Source organism: Quercus lobata, chromosome 5, assembly GCF_001633185.2.
Source record: "Quercus lobata isolate SW786 chromosome 5, ValleyOak3.0 Primary Assembly, whole genome shotgun sequence".
NCBI classification, from domain to species: Eukaryota; Viridiplantae; Streptophyta; class Magnoliopsida; order Fagales; family Fagaceae; genus Quercus; species Quercus lobata.
Genome location: NC_044908.1, coordinates 19,456,892 through 19,478,216, shown reverse-complemented (window position 1 = coordinate 19,478,216; position 21,325 = coordinate 19,456,892). Strand labels below are relative to the sequence as shown.

The 21,325-nt window shown below is 34.4% G+C and overlaps 2 protein-coding genes across 2 annotated transcripts; one reads left to right on the top strand and one right to left on the bottom strand.

The window, feature by feature from the left end:
* Window positions 1-1,806: 1,806 nt before the first annotated feature.
* LOC115988559 (protein FAR1-RELATED SEQUENCE 8-like) lies at window positions 1,807-9,101 on the top strand. Its single transcript, XM_031112130.1, has 3 exons — window positions 1,807-2,085; window positions 4,789-5,389; window positions 8,586-9,101. Exons 2-3 carry the CDS (start codon window positions 4,835-4,837, stop codon window positions 8,796-8,798), a joined length of 768 nt encoding a protein of 255 aa, XP_030967990.1. The 5' UTR covers window positions 1,807-2,085; window positions 4,789-4,834; the 3' UTR covers window positions 8,799-9,101.
* Window positions 9,102-10,245: 1,144 nt separating this feature from the next.
* LOC115992621 (uncharacterized CRM domain-containing protein At3g25440, chloroplastic-like) lies at window positions 10,246-15,045 on the bottom strand. Its single transcript, XM_031116847.1, has 4 exons — window positions 14,850-15,045; window positions 14,064-14,385; window positions 12,034-12,441; window positions 10,246-11,031 (listed from the first exon to the last, which is right to left on the bottom strand). The coding sequence occupies exons 1-4, from the start codon at window positions 14,972-14,974 to the stop codon at window positions 10,495-10,497; spliced, it is 1,392 nt and encodes a 463-aa protein (XP_030972707.1). The 5' UTR covers window positions 14,975-15,045; the 3' UTR covers window positions 10,246-10,494.
* Window positions 15,046-21,325: the final 6,280 nt, after the last annotated feature.

The following is a 21,325-nucleotide window of genomic DNA, read 5'->3' as shown; positions in this document are numbered from 1 at the left end:
TGTGATTTTAGACTTATGTCGCTAGAAATTATATTTTCTCCAAAAAAAACTTAATTATAAAAGAAATATATTTTTTTAATAAATAAAAAAACCACCGAACAAGCCCATATGATGGTACACAACCGAACAGGCCTCAAGGACATAGAATCATAGATGAGCCCAATTCCTTTTTTCTTTGGGGGATGAAATAAAACCAATTATTTCTGCTTTAAATGATACAGTTCGGCCTTACAAATAATGTTTGTTCAAAAAGCTTTCAATAATATCTGAAGTTTTACAAAGTTAATACCGACCTTAAAGCTTTCTCATTAGCTTTAGTAAAAAAATTATATTTTTAATCTCAAAAAGTAACTTTATTTACTTTGCAACCAATTTAGCAATACACATTAACATTCCACCTTTTTTGTTTTTAAGGCAAAATTAACATTCCACTTTTCATTGTGCAATACAACATAATATAGAAATCTAAAATAATAATTTTCTATATTATTATTATTATTATTATTTTGGTTAAAAGGAAACTTATATTAAAAACTAGGAATTACAAAGTATAGGGTAGGCCACACCCCAAGTATCAGCCAATAGTTGGTACAAAACAAAGGGAGGGGGGGTGAGAATACAAAGGAAATTTTCTCTAATGGAGCAACCTTCTTTAGCAAGTAGATCAGCACAATGGTTTCCTTCGCAATAGGTGTGGCACACAAGCACTTAAAGGTTTGGATGAGCAACCTGCAATCAGAGATTAAGGCATTGCAAGGATGGTTAGACATGATGTTGTTTTGGGCAGTGACAAAGTCACTGACTACTACTTTGGCATCAAGCTCAATGTAGAGTTTCTTAATGTTTAGATTTTTAGCTAAGGTGAGACCGTCTCTTAAACCCCAAAATTCAGCAGCAAGGGAGTGGGTGAAGCCAATGTTTCTGGAGAATCCTCCAATCCAGCTGCCTCAATGGTCCCTAATAAGCCCAAAAATTTGCCAAGGAGCAAGTGCCCAATCTCCAACCCGTGCCAAGAGTGCAAATGTGGTCAGCCTTGAGCATACCAGTCCAAGTTGTAGATATATTTTTAGAGGCTGAATGGTTGGGTGGGTATTTAAGTGACAAAGTTTTGGCCCAAATGTCCATTGAGTTATTTCGAAGAGCCCACACTCTTTTAGCAAGAAGGGCTAAATTTCTTGCATAGGCTTTTTTGATTCCTAGCCCACCAAGGAATTTTGGGCTTGTCACTGTGCTCCAATTTTTGAGGTGGATTTTTTTGCAAGCTTCAGTATCACCCCAAAGGAAGTTTCTATTGATTTTATCAATTTCCTTGCAGACTTGTTGGGGCAAAAGGGTGCTTTGCATGATGTAGGTGGGTATGGCGGAAGTGATGGAGTTGATAAGAGTAATATTACTGCTTATTACAAGCTTAGAATTGGTAGTAATAGAAGGTTGAACCAAAATTAAACTTGCTTATTAAAATCAATTCATTTCTCTCCTAAAGTTTCTCATTATGGGGGGAAATAGAATTTAACATTTGAGTAAAACGTAATTATTATTTTTTATATTAAAGTTCTAAACAAAAGATATATAACATTTAAAATTTTTAAGGTTTTTTTTTTTTTTTTTTTTTGAGAATCATTAAGGTTTTATTTTATTTTAACTTTAACCTCCATCTTTTACTGTTTTACACCAACTATTAACTGCTATAAAAAAAAATTTAAAAAAAAAAATTCAAATTTTCACTGCTTTCTTAAAAATAAGTAGTATATTTTTAATTTTTTTTATCAGGTGTTAAATTACTATTTTTTGTGTCTCATCAAAAGAACAATATTTTTGTTCTCTTCTTTCTATCTAAAGCCTAAACCCGCTTCGTTTGGTTTCCATGAAAACGTGGGAAAATAAAAAAGATTGAAAATTTGAAACTTTGAGTCTTGGGGCTGAAACCATCTTGAATTAAAATAAGATAAAAACTCTAACCAGAGCAATCCAAAATTGCTTTATTAAGAGTTTGGGAGAGAGGAGGGTTCTGATTTCTAGTGGTTTTACCTTGATTTTCTCAGCCACATTTATTCAAACACCATGCTCTGAGAAAACCCATGTCAGGTATGGACCCAAGTTCTTATCTTTAAAGTTTCAATATGTATGTTTGTTGGGTTTTGCTAATTACTGTGTAAATTTGAAATTTTTTGGCTTTGTAAAAGCTATTGGCTGATAGTTTGTGTCGCAAAATTTGATTTTGCTACACCCATGTGCATTGTAATTGTAAAAGCTATTGTTCAATCCCTCAAATTCACAATTTTGATATATAAATGTTTCCCACCCTGCAGTTCTTCAGTAATTGTTTCAGTTTTAAGAGGATTTTTACCATCTTACTAACAACTAATAATGGATTAGGAAGTTGCATTTCATTTTTTTTTTTCGTTTCTTGTTGCTACTCAACTAATGACTTGTTTGATTTGTTTGTTCTCTTTATAAGTGAAGAATTGTTGCATTATGTCGGGTTGTAGGTGTAATTCAAGTTGGCTTGCTTCTATATAATATTTGTTTCTTGATTTAATTTTTTTATTGGAAAGTCACACATGCACCTCACGGGTGATCTTACCTTCCATCCTTTATTAGTCATTTGAGCTAGAGCTCCTTGGCTTAATTAGGTTGTGCTCATGCTCTTAAATCTGGATTGCTTGTTTTACTTAAAACCTTGTCATTGTTCGTCATTCTCTTTTGAAAGAACTCAAGTCTGTCGTGACAGAACCATGGAATCTTGCAGAAACTTGGGATGATTTCTACCTATTAAAAAAGTCATTGTTGTATTAATAAGAAAAATATAAAAAGTTTCTTATTTTGACATTTAAATAATGAAATTTTTATGCAATCAATACCATTTTTCTTGCTCGATTTTTTATTTGAAGAAAAGAGCTTTTCACATAAACTAACTGTTCACTTTCTGAATATTTTTGACTACTTATAGTAGAAATTGTATTAATATTCATAATATTAACATTAATTAATACAATATGAATATTTGTATTCGCAGAAGCATACATGCATATGCATGTGTGTTCGGGAAATCAAGCACTCATGTATACACCATCATCCACCTTGCGTGCACAAAACATGCATTCAGGGTTACACTTACACCCTTACTTCTGTAACTACTAAAAGTTTGAATGAAGGCATGCGTGGTTTCTAGAAGTGAAAGTGAGACTTAAATGAACGTGACACGGGACATATTTAGAGAGTCTATCTACATTTGCTTGTGGTGGGCTTTTGGTTTGGAAAAGTTATGATCTCATGGTTAGTTATGGCAAGGGAAAGGCTTTAGGGTTTGAAAAGATTCAATTTTTGGTGGCTGACAGAGCTGGGAATTGAGGAATAAAAAAGAAAAAGAAAAAGATTAGGATTATAGTTTTAGGGTTCTCTCAAGGGGTTATTTGATGGCCATTTGATTGAGAAAGTATGTAAGTTTTTAGGCATGTAAGGAGAAGGGCTTGATTTGGGTTTGTAAAGAATGAAAGATAGAAAGTTTTTTGTTGTTTAAGGGCTGTATAAACAGTAATGGAGTGCCAAATAATAACAAGAGAAAACACTCATCATTCCATGGTCTCTGAATTTGAGTACATTGAGCACATATATATATAAGGACTTTTTCTTGTACTAGTAGCATTGGAAATCCTAATTGGACTTGTAAACTAATGACTCAATAAAATCTAAATGAACACGAACTTGGACTTGAAGAAAATAAACCAAGACACTTCAAATCTCATAAAAAATTCCAAACCTGACTCAGTTACCTAATATCGTTGTGATTAATTTGGATAGGAGTATTTAAAGAGAAGGGTTTTGCTTTCAATTTTTAGTTTAAATTAAAGTTGTAATTTTTAACCATTAATGACTGTTAGTGTTTAGTCAAGAAAGGTGCATGCACAAGAATTATTGTTGCCAGGAATGTAAGCTTTCTAAATCTTTTTTTTACTTTATAAGAGTAAACTAAGAGCCTGATATTTTGCATTTAATAAATAGATGTGCTCTGTGCTACTGTATTGTTCACCTATGGGCTGAAGTTGTGTTTGGCTATATGACAATTTAGTTCCACAAAACTTTGCAATTGCTACAATTTGATTGCCTAGAATTCAGAGTAAAAATGAATCATTGACCCACCCACTAGGGTAACATCTGGCATTCTCATGATAGCAAGGTGCTCCCCTTTATTTTGAATACCCCCCAATCTGATGTTATGGAACCTGTATAATCCAAAATTCTGGTAATAGATACCGGGGCTTTGCAATATTTGATTGATTGCAATTCTGTATATTCCATTTACTTTAGAAGCTACCAAGGAATTCATTAGAGGAATGTTTCCAATGGAAACTGAGCATTTCATGGTTTAAAAATGCCGAATCTCATAGTAAGGGTTAGAGAAGGGTAATCAGTCATTCTTGAAACCAGCATTCTTAAGACCAAAGATACAGGAGGAAAAAGGAGAGGGGGGGGGGGGGGGAATGTAGCAATTGATGTTTGTGTACTAATTGTGATAAGGCTACCACTGGGAAAATTGTGATTTCTTCTAATAATCATTTTCTTATCTGCCTTGAGAATGATGCCTTTATTCTGTTTCACCATGGTTTGCTAAATGCAGAATGCCTCGTGTTTTGTTTTTCTGTTCTCATTAACTATGTTCTTGTGGCATCTTTGGTTTTTAATTTTACGCTAAGTTGTCCAATCTTTGTGAAGATATTAGAAATAGAGTTTCTCAGCAAAAAAAGATATTAGAAATAGTGTTGATTTAATATGACCTTCTGCCTGCAGCTTCATAATGGACTGGAAGCCTGTCTAAATCTGTTCTGGGAGGATAATGGAAAGCCCATCTAATCAAGCTTTTGATTCAGATGAGAGTGAAAAATGTTTGCAAATTGAAAGCTTCGTTGAGCATGAATTTGCTGATTATGATCTTTCAAAGGATGTTGATGCTTGTATAGGTGAAATTGATAAGATAGTAGAACAACCAAATGAAAGTTTTCCGTTAATAGGCAATGTGTTAGAACCATACATAGGCATGGAGTTCAAGTCAAGAGATGATGCTCGAGAATTTTATATTGCTTATGGTAGGCGTATTGGGTTTACGGTACGAATTCATCATAATCGGCGCTCACGAATGAATAACGTGGTTATTGGTCAAGATTTTGTTTGTTCAAAAGAAGGTTTTCGTGAAAAGAAGTATGTGTACAGGAAAGATAGAGTTCTTCCTTCACCTCCTCTCACCAGAGAAGGTTGTCCTGCAATGCTGAGGCTAGCTTTAAGAGATGGAGAAAAGTGGATTGTTACCAAATTTATACAAGAACACAATCATACATTATTATCTCCGAGTAAAGTTCCATGGAGAGGATCTGGGAAAAGTATGATAAGTGAGGTATGCTTTTTTTGAAATTCTCTATGATATGATAGGTATTGTTGCTTATTGTGATGTCAATTTGAATTTTTCAGTTGTACGGAGTTAATTGGTTATGACAATTTTTTTGTTACTGGTGGCAACCTGCTTGGCTCAAGCCAGATTGCTTTAGCCTGTTAAGAACAGGATAATACAGTTGCAAACTTGTCTCAAGACCTCATGCACTGGTCTTGGTTTTCAAGTTAAAGCCACAGCTCTGTGGAGCTGTTCAACATACTTTATGCTGGGCTTCGGTTTTGTTAGCCCTTTTGGGCTTTTGAAGTGTTGGATGATGTGATATATGTCAACTTATATGCTTTGTTATGTTATTTCTATTGATCCCACTTGCTCAAAATGCACCATGAACCATAGCATGTAGTCATGTACAGCATAATACAATTTCATATTTTTTGCACACACACACACACATATGAACCCATTGAACTTACCCATCACCTCTTATTATAAATAATTCGATTAACAGGAAATCTCACACAAAACTTACAAGAAAAGATTCTAACACATACAATGGAAGGTAAAAAAAAAAACCATAGTGACAAAAATCGTGAACAACTTATGCTTTCTATGTCTTATTTTCCATAGCATCTTGATTACATATATTTTTTTGGAATTGTGAATCCTCTTGTCTTTTATCTATCTATGTTATGTTTTGTTATGATTATGTCTTTAGTATTTTAAAAGCTCATGTGAGGCACGTGAATTTTAACAAATTGGATGTTAGGATTTCACTGTTCTATGTGAGATGGAGGATTAGGATTCTAGGATTATTAAAGAGTATTATAAATAGCATTATTTTGGTTCATTGTAGGAGCCTTTGAAGTTGATATTTGATTGTTCCAACATCAATCCTATTATCTTTTCTATGCTAAATCTTGTTTTTTTGTTGGACTTTTGTCTTAAACCCTTCTACACTAGATCTAAGTTCTCTTGACTCCAGTTATGGCATATTTCTAATACAAAAGGTCCAAAATGCACATGTTTGTAATATAATATGCAGTCTAATTATTTTAATTACCCTGCCGCTTAAAATTTAAAAATATTTGACATTATTCTACAGTGTCTGTAGCTAACATTAATAAGATTTTTATCTTCTTCACCTTAAGAACATTAGGCATATTTTCAACCAAGCCATTTGATCCGTAATTGAGAGAACTTTTTTTTTTATTTCTTTAGTGAAAGGTTCTCACTTCTTTCAAGAATGGGTTATAACTATTTGTTTTCTACCAATTTAGATTTTAGCAATAGATTCCATGATAAATCAAGGTGGTTTCTGATATTTGGGACAATTTGGACCATGCATCATTTGATTCGGTGAGCAGAGTTTTAATTTTGGATACATTTTTTTTAAATATAAAGATTTTTGGACGATATGTCTTCTTGGCCGTTGTATACCCTTCCATCTGTTGAACCATTTACAAGAGGTTGAAGTAACAAAAGATTTGGTAGTGGGAACAAGATTAAATCAATTTGTAGCTCTCACTCACTGAGGAGACATGTAGCACTTGCAACGTTTTACCTTTTCCAACCTTTGATTAGATTTTTCTAGTACATGACTTGGGACAATTGATACAAAGAGATACAAAAATAAGGAGGTTATTAAGTAGTGCAATGCGTGGATTAAAACCGTTTCTGAAAAGCTAGTCGAGGCAACAAGCAAGCTCAGATGAAATATATCAGATTGCAAGTTTGAAGGTTTTAATTCCATGGTCGTAAAAAAACTGTTTATTGCTATAAAATTGATGGATGCCTTCCCAAAATATCAGAATTGGCTGGATGGAAGAAAATGTATTTATCAAAGGGTAGGAGATTTACTCTTCTTAAGAGTATGTTGTCTAGAATTCCGACAAATTTCCAGTTCTTGTTTACTATTCCTACTAATGTGACTAATAGGATAGAAAAGATCCAATGGAATTTCTTGTGGGGTGGGAGAGAAGGGGAATTTAGGTTCCAGTTGGTCAATTGGAACCTCATGTGTTCTCCAATAAATTTTGGTGGATTGGAAGTGAGGAAATTGAGCACCTTAATCATGCCTTATTGGATAAGTGGTTATGGAGGTCTCACGAGGAGCACAATATGGGTAGGAGTGGGGTGAATGGATGTCAGAGCTGTTAGAAGCCTCATGGGTGTAGTTTATGGAAGGCTATTAGAGCTAACTGGGTGTTGTTCTCTGTTTTTGTTTTTCATACTGGGGGATGGTACGAGGATCAGATTTTGGCATGATGTATGGTTTGATGATTGTCTCCACTAAAAGGCATAATTTGGCACGGTTTGACAACACCAAAACATATGGACCTTACAGTTCCCGTAAAAATTTATATCCAGATTTACATTTGATTGTGGATAGTGGGGATTCACCTATTGTTCCCAATTTGTGATTTATATTCAGTTGAGGTGTGCTCTTATTATGAGCGTTTAAGAGGGACCATTAGTACTCAATTCCTTTGTGTTTGGAGAGGTAATGTGCCTAAGAAGGTGGATTTCTTTGTATGGGACATAAGCCTTGGGTAAAATTTGACAGTCGATAATCTAATTAAGCAGAATATTGTTCTGGTTAATTGGTATTGCATGTGTAAAGGTAGTTTTGAATCAGTGGATCATTTATTAATATATTGCCCATTTGCCCGTGACTGATCATTTGTGTTTTTGACTATTGGGATTTATTGGATGATGTCAAAGGATGTCATAGATGTTTACTTATGCTGGAGGGGATTGTATAGTTGGCATAAGAATAGTGTAATTTGGGATGCAATACCTCATTTTCTTATGCGCACTATTTGGAGAAAGTTGGATAATTTTACTTTCAAAGGCATGGAGCTATTTGTTGTTAAGATTGTCTATTTCTTGCACTTTTAGATTCAATGTTGTATTACGATTAGGAGTGCTACTACTTTAGTTTATTTCATGGATCTCTCTTCATTTTTTTTTTGCTGAGTCATTTGTTATTCTTTAGGAGTCTGTAATAGTATAATGTGAGCTTTCCTCATTGAATAAAATTCTTTTTTAGTTTCATTTATATATTTAAAAAATGGTGTTAAAGGTAGGATGGCTAATATTGCTTGCTTATGGGAAATACATTAGAAAGGTCAAATGCTTCCTATTCTAATGTAGTTCTCCTTAATCTATCTATATGTTTTTACCTTGCAGTTGTTACATGCAGGATGAGAAGGATCAAAGAATTCGAGAGCTGGCCATTGAACTTAGCAATGAGAGACAACGATGTAAACGTCGCTGTGCTGCTTACCAAGAACAGTTACATATGGTGTTGAAATATATTGAGGAGCACACTGACCACATGTCAAGAAGAGTTCAAGATATAGTTCAGAATGTAAGGGAACTTGAGGAGGAGGAGCAGCAGGACTCTGATTTATAATAGGATTTAGAACTTGAACATTTTTCTCTTTTTTGACTTCATTGGACCCTTGATATCACTAATTAACAGGAATTACTTTAGGCCATTCTGTGTAGGTTTGATGGACACTTATGAAGGATGAATGGTGTCCATTTATTGATGGTTCCTCTCTACTAACAGGAATCACGCTGCAAATTGCATGGAGAAATAATATATTGTGATCTATAACATTACTGCAGTTTGCTATTGATTGTATTCATGGAAAAGAATCTCGACTCTCAACTCTCGAAGTGCAATTTCCATGGTAGCCACTAAGTTACTCTACCTTTTTTCCCCTTACCTGATAAAAGTAGATAAGTTTGATTGAATCAAATCGGCTGCATCTTTCAATAGAGTACTTTCACAAAACAAGGACTGTCTCACAACCAAACACTGGCTAAAGTTAGCAGCCTGTATAGCCTTGCTTTCCAACATGTGATTCCTTCCAATTCCTAAAGCACTAATAAGATATATCTTATGTAGTTATGTATCTCATATATGTATTCTTGCTCTTATAGTGTGTGGATTTCATAATTGTGTGTGGCCTACACGCGCAGGAAGGGAGGATGCATATATCGTGCATGAGATATCTTCTTAATACCAATGTCTTTTACTGTAGTGCTGGAATACCCGCAATTTATGTGGAACAAATTGCTTTGACTGTTGTCTTTGTTTCTATTTCCTCTGCTTCTTTCACCATCTTTTCTCTCATAGACACAGCTATTATAGACTGACCATTTTATGTTGTATGATTGCTTCTACTCCTGTTCCATGAAGATCATGCAAAAAAATGCCCCATCCACATTGAGCTTATATTTTCCGTTTGGTGGTGTCCACTTGCTCCCCAGCCTATTGGCCTTTTCTTATGTGTTATGTCATCCATCTATTCTTTCAAATACTCGTGCACTTTTTTAGTTTTTTCTATCTTTTCTGGCTCTGCTTCTACCTTCACTTTAGAAGCTATTCTCTCTCTCTCTCTCCACACCCCCCTTCCCCCCCCCCCCACACATATACTTCCAGGAGAAAAGTTCTTTCCTCCCATTCCTTGCCTTCCCAAAAGATGTCCAAATAAGGCAAAACTGAAGTGTAGGATATCTTGGTTTAAAGTTACAATGCTTATAGAGTACATGGGGGAGGACACTGCTATTAGGTAGGATGTCTATTTGGAAAGAGAAACTGAAGCACACCTTTCACTCAGTTGAAGGTACTACAAAAAAGGTAGCTAACATTTGAAGCTTCAAGGCTCTGCCTAGATGGAAGCACATGCTAAAGATATAAAGAACATGCTTTAAAAAATCATTGCTAAGCAAATATGTTCTTTTAGTTGTCTAAAAGCCAATTACAGGCCCCTAAGAAATTTAAATAGCGTCTGAAGGTTGCAATGCTTCTCAGAGATCTAAGCACATTTTAAAATGCCTAAGAGTTCTAATTCAAGTTGCACCATTTTGTCTTGTAGAAATAAGATAATGTGTGAAGTCATAACTTGAAGATCTACTGGATGAGAGTATAACTTAGAGATAAAGAGAAAGACCTTGGCTGTGATCACCCATCCAAAGCAACAAAGAAAATTTCCCTTGCAACCAAACACTACTTCTAAAGGAAAGAAGAAGAAGATTAAATTAACATCTAATTAACCACATTGATACCAATCAGGCAATCATACATAATTTAAAACCCTCTATCGTCTCTTTTTCTTTAAGAGTGAAGCAGCACGCAGAAATATACGATCAACCTCATCAAAATTTGGTGAGTCAGAATCTTTCTCCCATGATTTGGCAGTTTTTGAGTCTGCAGATATTTGACGCAGGTGCTCCTCAAAATCTTCACATTCTCCATCACTTTCAACTGGGAATTTTTCAAACTTATCCAAATAAAGAGGTCGTTCCGCCTTATTCTCAGTCTCCGAATCAGATTCAGTCTCAAAAATATCTGATAGATCTTCAGAATCTGATGCCATACCTGTATCCATCATAGGATCATCCTCAGAGCATTCCTTGTTTCTATTCAATATTTCTTTCAGCTTATCGGAATTGTTCAATTGGAAGTTTGAACTGCTCTGGGGATCAATTCTTCCAATTTCAGTTCCTTCAATCTCTTGAATATTCTCAGGCACACTTTTAGCTTGTGCTTGGAGCAACTCAAGATCCTGTTCAAGTTTTGGAATATATTTTCTTACAGCTCGGAGGCCATCTCTATATTTGGATTTATCCAAAGCCTGCAGGTGAGTGAAGAGAGAAGAAAATGAAGTATGAGAACAAGCAATGATGTATGAAAGCCATTCATAGCAAAAAAATGTTGAAAGGCTTTATACTTAAGATATATGACAATACTAGATTAGTAAGGTGCAGGCATGGGATTCAATCCACTTTGCATGTGGGATAAAGAAACTTATCAACAGTTATTGAAAAGAAAAGATGAAAAATGTGGGTAAAAAGCTATTCTATCATTCACACCCCCCCTTTTGTGGGAAAAAAAAGAAAGAAAAAACCCTTTATGTCAGTGAAGAGAGACATTTGAACAAGGATATAATTAAGCATCAAAGAGTCCAAGGGCAGCTTTAAACCCATTTCCAAATTTTAGATGCCTAAAACAGGCACTCCACATAACCAAGGGCAACCCATTTATGCATGTAGTTTTCTTGAGTGATAACTCGGGATCCAACCAAATAGAAGGCTTATGTGACAATGGAACATGCTCTGAATAATTACTGAACTTTAAAGGGCTTGATTATTAACCTTTCAGAAGAGTTCAAGCAATTTATTTTACAAGAGCATTTGGCAGCAAGAAATTGATCCAGACAATGTAAGAATACCGTTAGGGAATGATGACTTCAAAGACACAGATGGTTAGATGTTAGAATTAAGTTATTACAGTGGCTGTCATTTCCTATTCCTCTTCTTTAATATTGCAGAAAATTAAACACCTACCTTTTCTTCCCCCCCCCCCCCCCCCTCCCCTTTCTTTTGGGAAAGAAAGCTACCACAGCAACCCACCCAGAACTATGTTGAAAAATAAAAAAAAGAAAAGATGTCCCAAACTCCAGAAAAGAGAGTCGATACAAGATTGGACAAGAAGGATGCTTTGACATCTGAACTGATTTTACATCTCTAACAGTTGATGCATTTACATCTCATATGTAATATAACAGTTGATGCATTTACATCTCTAACAGTTGATTTTACATCTCATATGTAATATAAAAGAAAGAGATCAGAACCTTCTTCCTGGAGAGAGTGATTCTGGGTGACATAATCTCCGTTGGCGGCTGAGAATAGTTCTTCCCCCTGTACATAATAATTGTGTTCTCTTCATGAATGTCAAGCACAATTCCTCCAGTCAATCTTGCCAGCTCAGCAGCAATCTCTCGGACCTCCTCTGGCAAAAATGTCTTGACCACCACCTGCAGAGTCTGGTGCTTTTTCCAATGCAGATGCATGTTCAAAATTACACCCTGGTAGATTCCCCGTCTTCCAACAGGCACGTAATTCTTGCATTTGAGACCCATCTTTAAAAAGAAAAAGTGTTCCTCTGGGGTCAATATCTCTGGATCATGAGTTGTTTCTGATGTCTCTTTAGGCTCAATCTTCTTAAGGCCATCAACAAATCTTTCCTCTTTCTTTCGAGCCTGGAAAAAGACCAAGCAAGCAATATAAATACATTTATAAAAAGAAGATAGAGAAAGACATAGAGTAATGAGTTTTAAGATCAGTAAGTCATTTATGATTGATGCAGCCTCAATAAGTGAAGATCAATACTGAATTTTCATATATGTTACTTGCAAATGTAGACAGAAGATCCCAAAAATCATGGAAAGACTATCTAGGTTAAACTAAGCAATTTAGTTTGTAAATTAGTGCGAGCTATTAATGTAAAGATACAAAAAAACTAAAGAATCTATGTACTTTGAAAATCAGATAAGTGTTTTAAATGTTCCAGGGTACTTCCAAGTAAGCTAACTGGGTTAGTAGTTCATTTTGCTACAAAAATATAAATAATATTTTATCCTATAGCTCTGGCCTTGACTTGTTAATGAGTAAATTTGTGTTAAAAATATTTTAGAAATACTGTCTAACACAAGTATAGTCCACTTTGAGCTTACAACATTAACTCCATTGCTAGAATTGTCTTCTGCAACACTCACTAATAAGACTTGAGACAAGTCTTTGGCACAAAGCAGATGGATACCTTTGACCAAAATATCAAGCTACCCATCCAAAAAAAAATCAAGCGAGATCCATAAGTATACAGCTGGTATACTCCATGCTGCCCATTGTAATGTTTGTCTACTTCAAACAATTGATCTTAATTATTAATAAAAATTATCAAAGAATCTTTCTTACTTATAAAAAAAAATGTATCAAAGAATACTCTAAAAGAGCAAATATAACATTATGAAGTCTAAACCTCTACAATCTCCATCATTCAAAATTGAAATCTTGTATAGATTCTACACAACAGCAGTAAAGAACTAAAACATGCTACTCAAACAAATGTAAGTCGGCCAAATAACGGACTCCACTATCTATATATCAGAGACATTTCCACCAAATGCAAGATACCCTTAAGGTATCTCCCCATCCATCTGAATATCATATAATATAGAATAGCATAACTCATCCAAGCATAGCAACCTTCATAAATGTAATAGTTTAACCCAAAAAGCCAATTAGCTCCACTGAAACTCCTCCAGCCTCTAAGTTTAAAGTTATGACATGTTAGTACAACTCTAGCCACAAATATGTGCATATTAGGCTTGGAAAAAGTAAGATGACATGCCAGACCAACAGCTAGAAAGCAGTTAAGCAAGTGTTGGAGCATACATCCCAAAGTTTAAACTGTCAATGGTATGGATATTTTTTGCCTGTCTTTTTGATAAGCAAACCAAGCTACATAGTTTGTATAACATCAACACCCAAATACACTCTCATTCCAAAGAAAAGTGATCTAAAACTCAAAAATCACATTCAAAACTGCATATGTGGCTACTACTCCACAAAAATAAGACTCTATCAAACTTTTAAAAAATTGATATATGACATGTTACTAAGAAAATAAAGAAGTATCATCCTGTTAAGAGCATTTATCACCTGTTGAAAAAATTTAGGGAATTTGATAGGTTCTGTTGTCTATCATATTGGGTAACTTAAATCATTCTAATCCATGATATATTTACATAATAATAAAAAGAATAGGAAGCTCTTCTTTTGGACTATAAAAATGAGGGGACAAATAAAAAAATGGACTTACCTTACTCAATTTGTAAAGAATTTTTTCTTCTGCAGTCATTCTTTCATACTCTTTCTTCTTCTTCCACCTAAAAAACTTCAGCCACCTTACAACTGCTCTTTTACCCTTTAGCTTTTTTCTCTTCACTTTAGTATCAACAGTACCACCAACAATTGCGCTCTTCTCAGGCTGCTTCAGTGGTTCCAAAACTTTGTCAGCCGAACTTAAAAATGGGTCTGAATGAATCCATCGACGCCCCTCAATGGGAAAACTTTTAACATCGCAGAGGATCCGAGAAGCAGATTGCTCCTGACCCAGTACCTTGCATATAAAATCACCCATGCTATTGCAGTGTGAGGTAATCTTTAGGCACATTGTTTTCCAGTAAGAGCTAAGTAATATATGAATTACAAAACTCACCAAAAATGAGAAAACATAACTTCAACCTCTAATTAAATTCTCACACACACACACACACACACATATATTAGTTCAAAAATCTCGATATGAAATATTTATCTAAATTCTTTAACTCAAACATTCACTTTCAGTAACTGAAATGCTCTAGAGTCCTAAGTCTACAAAGAGACAGTAGCATACAAAGTCAAAATCTTTTTGAAACTGAAAGCCTCCCTTCTATTCATCCACTGAGTGAAGAAGAAGAAGATGATGAAAAACCCATTACAAAATTTGAGTTGTAAATGTAAAGATTGAATCTTTGGTGATTTGGGAGCTACCAAACAGAGCCAAAAAAAAACAGTTATTGAATGCAAAACTCTATGTTACAGTACAGAAAGAGAGAGATACCTGGTTTTGCGAAGTGGGTATTTGGAGAAGAAGAAGAAGGGAGTGAAGAAGAAAGCATTGGAGAATAGATTCTTGAAAGGATGAGACTTGGAGAGAGCCCCAGAAGCTAAAACCCTCACAAACATTTTTACTTCTCTTCTATTTTCCTCAGCACTGTAGTACCTTCCTAAACCCGAAAATTAAAATCGACTCCGCAATCCACATCCACAGCTTGTTTTTCTTTTTATTTTGCTTTTTCTTAAATAGCTGTGATTTTTTTTTTTTTTTTTGAGAAATAAATAGCTGTGTTAACGAAACTTGATTAAATTATTTTCACTAACTATCGAATTATTTTTAAAAAGGGGCTAAAATGTAAATTGTATTTTTAAAATTTGACCGAGAGTCTAAATTTTTTTTTAATTCAAGTTCATTTCAAGCCTCTAATTCTAGGTTCACTCAATTAAGTATTTGAAGTTTTAAATTTATCCAATTTAAACATTTCATTCATTTTCATTAAAAATTACCGCTTAAAATATTTTTTCTCACATAAAAAAAATATAAAATTAATAAAAATATTTTATAAATATTTTATGTGATTTTTTATAAAAAAAAATTTCATTAGTTAATTGCATATTTAATAACAATTTTTTAACGGAATTAAACATAAGGTCTAAATTGAATAAATTTGAAAATGTAATTGAACAAAAATAAAATTAGAAGTTTAAAATGAATTTCAATCAAACTTAGAGGAGCAATTTGCATTTAGGGAATTATAAAAAAAAGTCATAGTAAGTTGGTAACCTTTTAAATTTTAATTTTTTTCCCTAGAACAAACACACAATTTGAGTGCTACTTTAATTATATAGTTATTAAATTCAAGCTAAACTTCTTTGTTGAAACAATGAACCAGTTCGGTTAGGACCACTACATTTGTTATAATTATCGACATAACATTTTTTTTTTTTTATAGAAACAAACACATACACAAGGGAGAGGGAAAGAAATTCTAACACAAAGGCATACCACAACTTTACTCAAAAACCTTGGTAACTTTTAAGGGAGGGTGGGGCAAGTTATACTATACACAACACACTCTCTTAAGCAATGCGGGACAATTACCCATTCTTTTTTTTTTTTAGAAACAAACACACACACAGAGGGGAGAGGGAAAGGAGTTCTAACACAAAAGCACACTACAACTTCACTCAAAAGTCTAGTAACTTTTAAGTGCAATGTTATGAATACCGTTTCGGACCCCATTTCGGTTTATCTAGTGGAACGGAACATTTCGATATCGGTCTATTTCGGCGTACAGTTTTAAGGTGTTTCGGGTTTTCTAAAAAAATTAAAAATAATATACATTTATATTTTCTTATACAACATAAAATTATTGATCCAAATAAGTAAATCTCAAATAACACAAATCGTTTAGTTTTTTTTTTTTTTTTTTTTTGCTAAAAACACAAATCGTTTAGTTATTACATAACAAATACCGTTTTAGAATTGTGGGGCCGAATAGTTTATGGGCCAGGCCCGTTTACTCGTAGGGAGTCCAAAGGCCTAAGTCGAAGAGGGCTATGGCCCAAGCCCAATAACGTAAAGCATAGGATAGCCTTAAGATACCACCGAGGACCGCTCAGTCCTCGGCAAACCCAAAGTCCCACTGAAGAGAGGGGCAAAAATGGTATAGAACTAAGTTTGAAAGAAAATCTAAAATATCCGGGGAAAGCAGCCCTTACTGCCATTCAATACTCTGCACCTAACAGAGCCGCATTCTTTGACTTTTACAACCACCCCCAACGACTTTGGGTATGGGCTGATGGGACAAGTATCAGTCTTGGAAAGTTTGACCCTACACGTGAACGAAGGACAGCGAACACAGGCTAGTATAAAAGGGAAAATAAGTAACCTAGAGAAGAGGCTGGGAAAAATGGCCAAAAACCAGAGCCTCCCAGCCCACCTCCAGGAGAAGGACTCCAGGGGTGAAGAAAACTTAACCTTGTATGAACACCATGAAAAACCCACCATCTGGTGACCAAGGCCTAGCCTTTCAAATCCACGCTCTACAAATGATATTGTTTGGGCCCTTTTACGTGCGACCCTAAACTGTTACGGTTCGTCACGAAATCGTGTCCTTACAAGAATATTAAAACATAAATATGTAATTAAATAATGAAAAATAACAACTAAAAACAGTACAAGAAGTATATATATATATATATATATATATCTCACGTTGGAAGGGGTAAGACTCAATAAATATATGTTTGAAATCAAACACTTTTGTCAACTTTTTTGAGTTTTGTCGTTTCCAAAACTTTGTCACGTGGGTGGGTTCAGCAAACTAAAAGTCTACCAAGCAAACACAAATATGAAACAAAGCAAAAACTTAACAAAGCAAAAACTAAAGTAAAAAACGAAAGAAGAGCAGACTGGCAAAGTTTGAGACGGAGTAAAGAAGAAGAAGAAAGGGCGACCTTTGGGATGGATGGGTTTTTTTTTTAGGCGATCGACACTAGGTAATGACATGTTGTGCTAAGTAATGGGTTTGTTAGTTTAGGGATTTTTCTTTTTTCCTGTTTTTTCTTCTAAAAAATGGTACCGGCCAAAATTGACCGAAATTTGCCGGAATGGCCGAAATGATCCGAAATTGGCCAGAATTGGACCCAAGGTGGAACGAGTGGTATTACCGTTTCGGATTGCATCCTGGTACGAGAAATTCCAGCCATTCCGGCCAGAACGGAACGGATTTAATAACAATGTTTAAGGGAGGGTGGGGCAAGTTATACTATACACAATATACTCTCTTAAGCAATGTGGGACAATTATCCTTTTTTTTTTTTTTTTGAGAAACAAACACACACACACACAGAGGGAAGAGGGAAAGAGATTCTAACACAAAAGCACACCACAACTCCACTTAAAAGCCATGATAACTTTTAATAGAAGGTGTGGCAAGTTATTATTGACATAACTTGATAATATGTGCAATTGTAATTGGTAAACCATCAGTCACATATGAACCCACCATTTCATAATCACACACATTATAATTGTGGCAAGAGTTATGGTACAAAATTTGTGTCCAATGAACAAATCACCAAATACTTAGATTGGTGTGAGTTGCAACTATGTCAAACCTGGTGTGTGACATAGACAAAGGTTGGAGGAAAAATCCTTAAAACTTATCTTATATTTTTTTATTGGATGTGAATTTTGATAAATCTACCGTTAAATTGAATTTTCTTATTATATTTTCTATGCTTGCAAAATTTCAAGAAGATCAAAGATTAATAGCTACGTCATCAATCAGATATTTAAATTTTAACTTTTGTAGTCTTAAATTATGCAAAAAAAAAATTTATGGATCGAATAATAATTAACATCTGATTATTGGAACGAAATTTAATATACATGTTAAGAACACAAAGAAAATGCAATCCAATGATTAAATTTTCAAAATAGCAATGTTAATTTAGACTAGAACTTGACTTGATATTAGCATTGTTTAGTGGGTATGGATCACTAATCCAATCATAGGTTCAATTAAAATTAATAATATTTCAAAAAAATCTAAAGAAATTAGTTAAAATTAATAAAAATACAAAAAAAAATTACAAAAAAATCATAGGTTAATTAGATGTTAATTTAATCTTCTTTTACTTTCCTTTAGAAGTAGTGCTTGGTTGCAAAGGAAATTTTCTTTGTTGCTTTGGATAGGTGCTTTTTATCTCTAAGTTATACTCTCATCCAGTAGATCTTCAAGTCGTGATTTCATGCATTATCTTATTTCTACAAGACATAATGGTGCAACTAGAATTAGAACTCATAGGCATTTTAAAATGTGCTTAGATCTCTGAGAAGCATTGCAACCTTCACACACTTGTTAAATTTCTTAGGGGGCTGTAATTGGCTTTTAGACAATTAAAAGAACATCTTTGCTTAGCCTTGATTTTTTTAAAGCATGTTCTTCGTGTCTTTAGCATGTGCTTCTATCTAGGCAGAGCCTTGAAGCTTCAAATCTTAGATACCTTTTTTGTAGTACGTTCAACTAAGTGAAGGGTGTGCTTCAGTTTCTCTTTCCAAATAGACATCCTACCTAGTAGCAGTGTCCTCCCCCATGTACAAGTGCACGAGTATTTGAAAGAATAGATGGATAACATAACACATAAGAAAAGGCCGATAAATTGAAAACCAAGTTGAAAATGTTGATAAAGGAAAGGAAGAGGGAAGAACTTTAAAAGGATATTTCGGTCACGTTGTAAAATGTGCGATTTTTTATGCTCCACTGGCACTTTAATTGCTACTTTACCAAGTTTTTTTTTTTTTACTCCCGAAAAACAACAATACTTTATTTATAAAAAAAATCAATTTTAACAAAAGCCATAAAATATTTACAATAAAAAAATATTTTGAGCTCAACAAGTTTCTTCTTACAATATTTAATAATGATTGATTCCTTAAGTTGTTAGCACTACTGCATTGCATGAATGCACTTTCACAAGTTTGTTAATAAAAGAGAAGCAATGAATTTGCGGGCACTTAAAAGCAAAACACTAAACTTAAAAGTTGTACCCAAACAAACACTTTTGCATTTGGGAACATAAAAAAAAAAAGGGTATGGCTTGTGTCCAGTAAAAGTTATCACTGGACACATTGGATTGCTAACATGTGTCCAAATCTTAACGTATCCAGTGATAACTTTCACCGAACACAAGCCCTTTCCCCCAAAAAAAAAAAACTAGCTTTTAGCTTATTTCATATAGCCCATGTGACACAATTTATTATTGGGGGGCCCACATGCTAGACCTTTTAGGAGTAAAACATTATTTGCTAGTGTAATTTTGAGCCCACTTGCACGGAAGTTTATTGGGTACTTCCTCCCTTGTCTCATAGAGGTGGGCTCTATTTATCATGGCCCATCTCTATGTGAGAGGGAGGGAATATATTCTTAAAAGGATTGAAATTCAGTATAATAGCAAAAAGCTATTACACCATGCAATTAACTATGATGTGTGAGAGAGGTAAAAAAAATAATGGGTAATTACAATAAACATACATGTGGTTTAGTCCAAATTTACCTTGTGTACTCGTGATTTGAAAAGTGTCACTTTGCCCCACTCGAAGTTTGTACCGTTAGGTTTCCATAATCCACCTATGTTACAAATGAGGATAAAAATGTATTTTTGCTCACTTTTTATGTCTCTCTCCTCTCCAAACAAAAAAACCTAAAAAAACAAGAGAAACTAAGATCAAAAGTGAGGGTTTTGTAAAATTTAAATGTAACACTATTCACCCACCACCGTAACTCCATTTTAAAAGAGGAAAACGAATTAAATGTAATGTAATTAAAAGAAGAACAAAAGCAAAAATAGAATAACCAAACCAACAAATAATTTAATATATAAAAACTTTTATACTTTGTGTTATGCTACTGGTTATTATTGGAGCCTGTTCTTGACTAGCCGCTCGTGATCTGGGAATTTGTTCATAAAGGCAATTCCTCAATTCTTTTATTGGGTTTTTGTTCATTTGGAGTGAATGGTGACTAGTTGACAGGGATCGCGTGGCAGTGTTTGTTTGTGTCTTTTTTTCTTTTCTTTTCTTTTTTAGAAAAATGTTTGTTTGTGTCCAATTGAATGCATGCGTGGGGGTTTGGTTTGTTGGCTTGAGGGTGCTATGGGAGTGGTGGTGTCAGATTTGGTGCCATTGGGTCTTGAGAAAAGGCGTGACCTCTCTGCCACTTTGAAGAATCCAGTGGAGTTGCGGCTGTGGTTGAGATTGGTTTGTATTCTAATGAAATTGGTAACCTCTAGTGGAAATTTTCAGCTCAAATTGGTAGATCTAACCATTAGGTGAGGCCTTTTTTTCTATTGTTGGGTATTGTGTTTCATCAAAACTACAATGAAATACCACAAGTTACATCAGATTCCATTTCAGCTAGGACATCATCCAGCCAAACCAGATGTCAACATTCTTGGCTTTCTTAGTCATAAGCAACATAGTTTCAATTCCTTTTGGTATGGTTGAAACAAAAATGGCTAAAGCTTTGCAATCTTAATTTAATGATATTACCAAAGTGAGAAGTGCAAAGATCCTCCCCTTACAGTAGATTGATGATGACTAGAGCATCTCCCTCGAAAAATAAATTCTTGAATGCTTGGATGCAAGGGATTGATGATTGAAAGTTGAAACTTTTCTGCTTATGTATAATTTTGTTTTACAGGAAGAAGGCAAAGTGCTTATTTGTAATGGTTTGAAATTTCATTTTCAATGTTCATCCATTTTTGAAAATTTTTCAAACCCTATCCTTTTGATTCAAAGTTATGTTTATTTTTGTCTAAAAATGTGTTTTTTTTTTTAACGGCAAATTGAGATGTGGGTTACGGAAGGTTAGCAGTGCAAACCTTAGGTGAGCAAAGTAACACTTTTCAAACTACGGGTAGGCAACGTGAACTTAAGCCAAACCACAAGTGGGTTTACTATACTTACCCCCA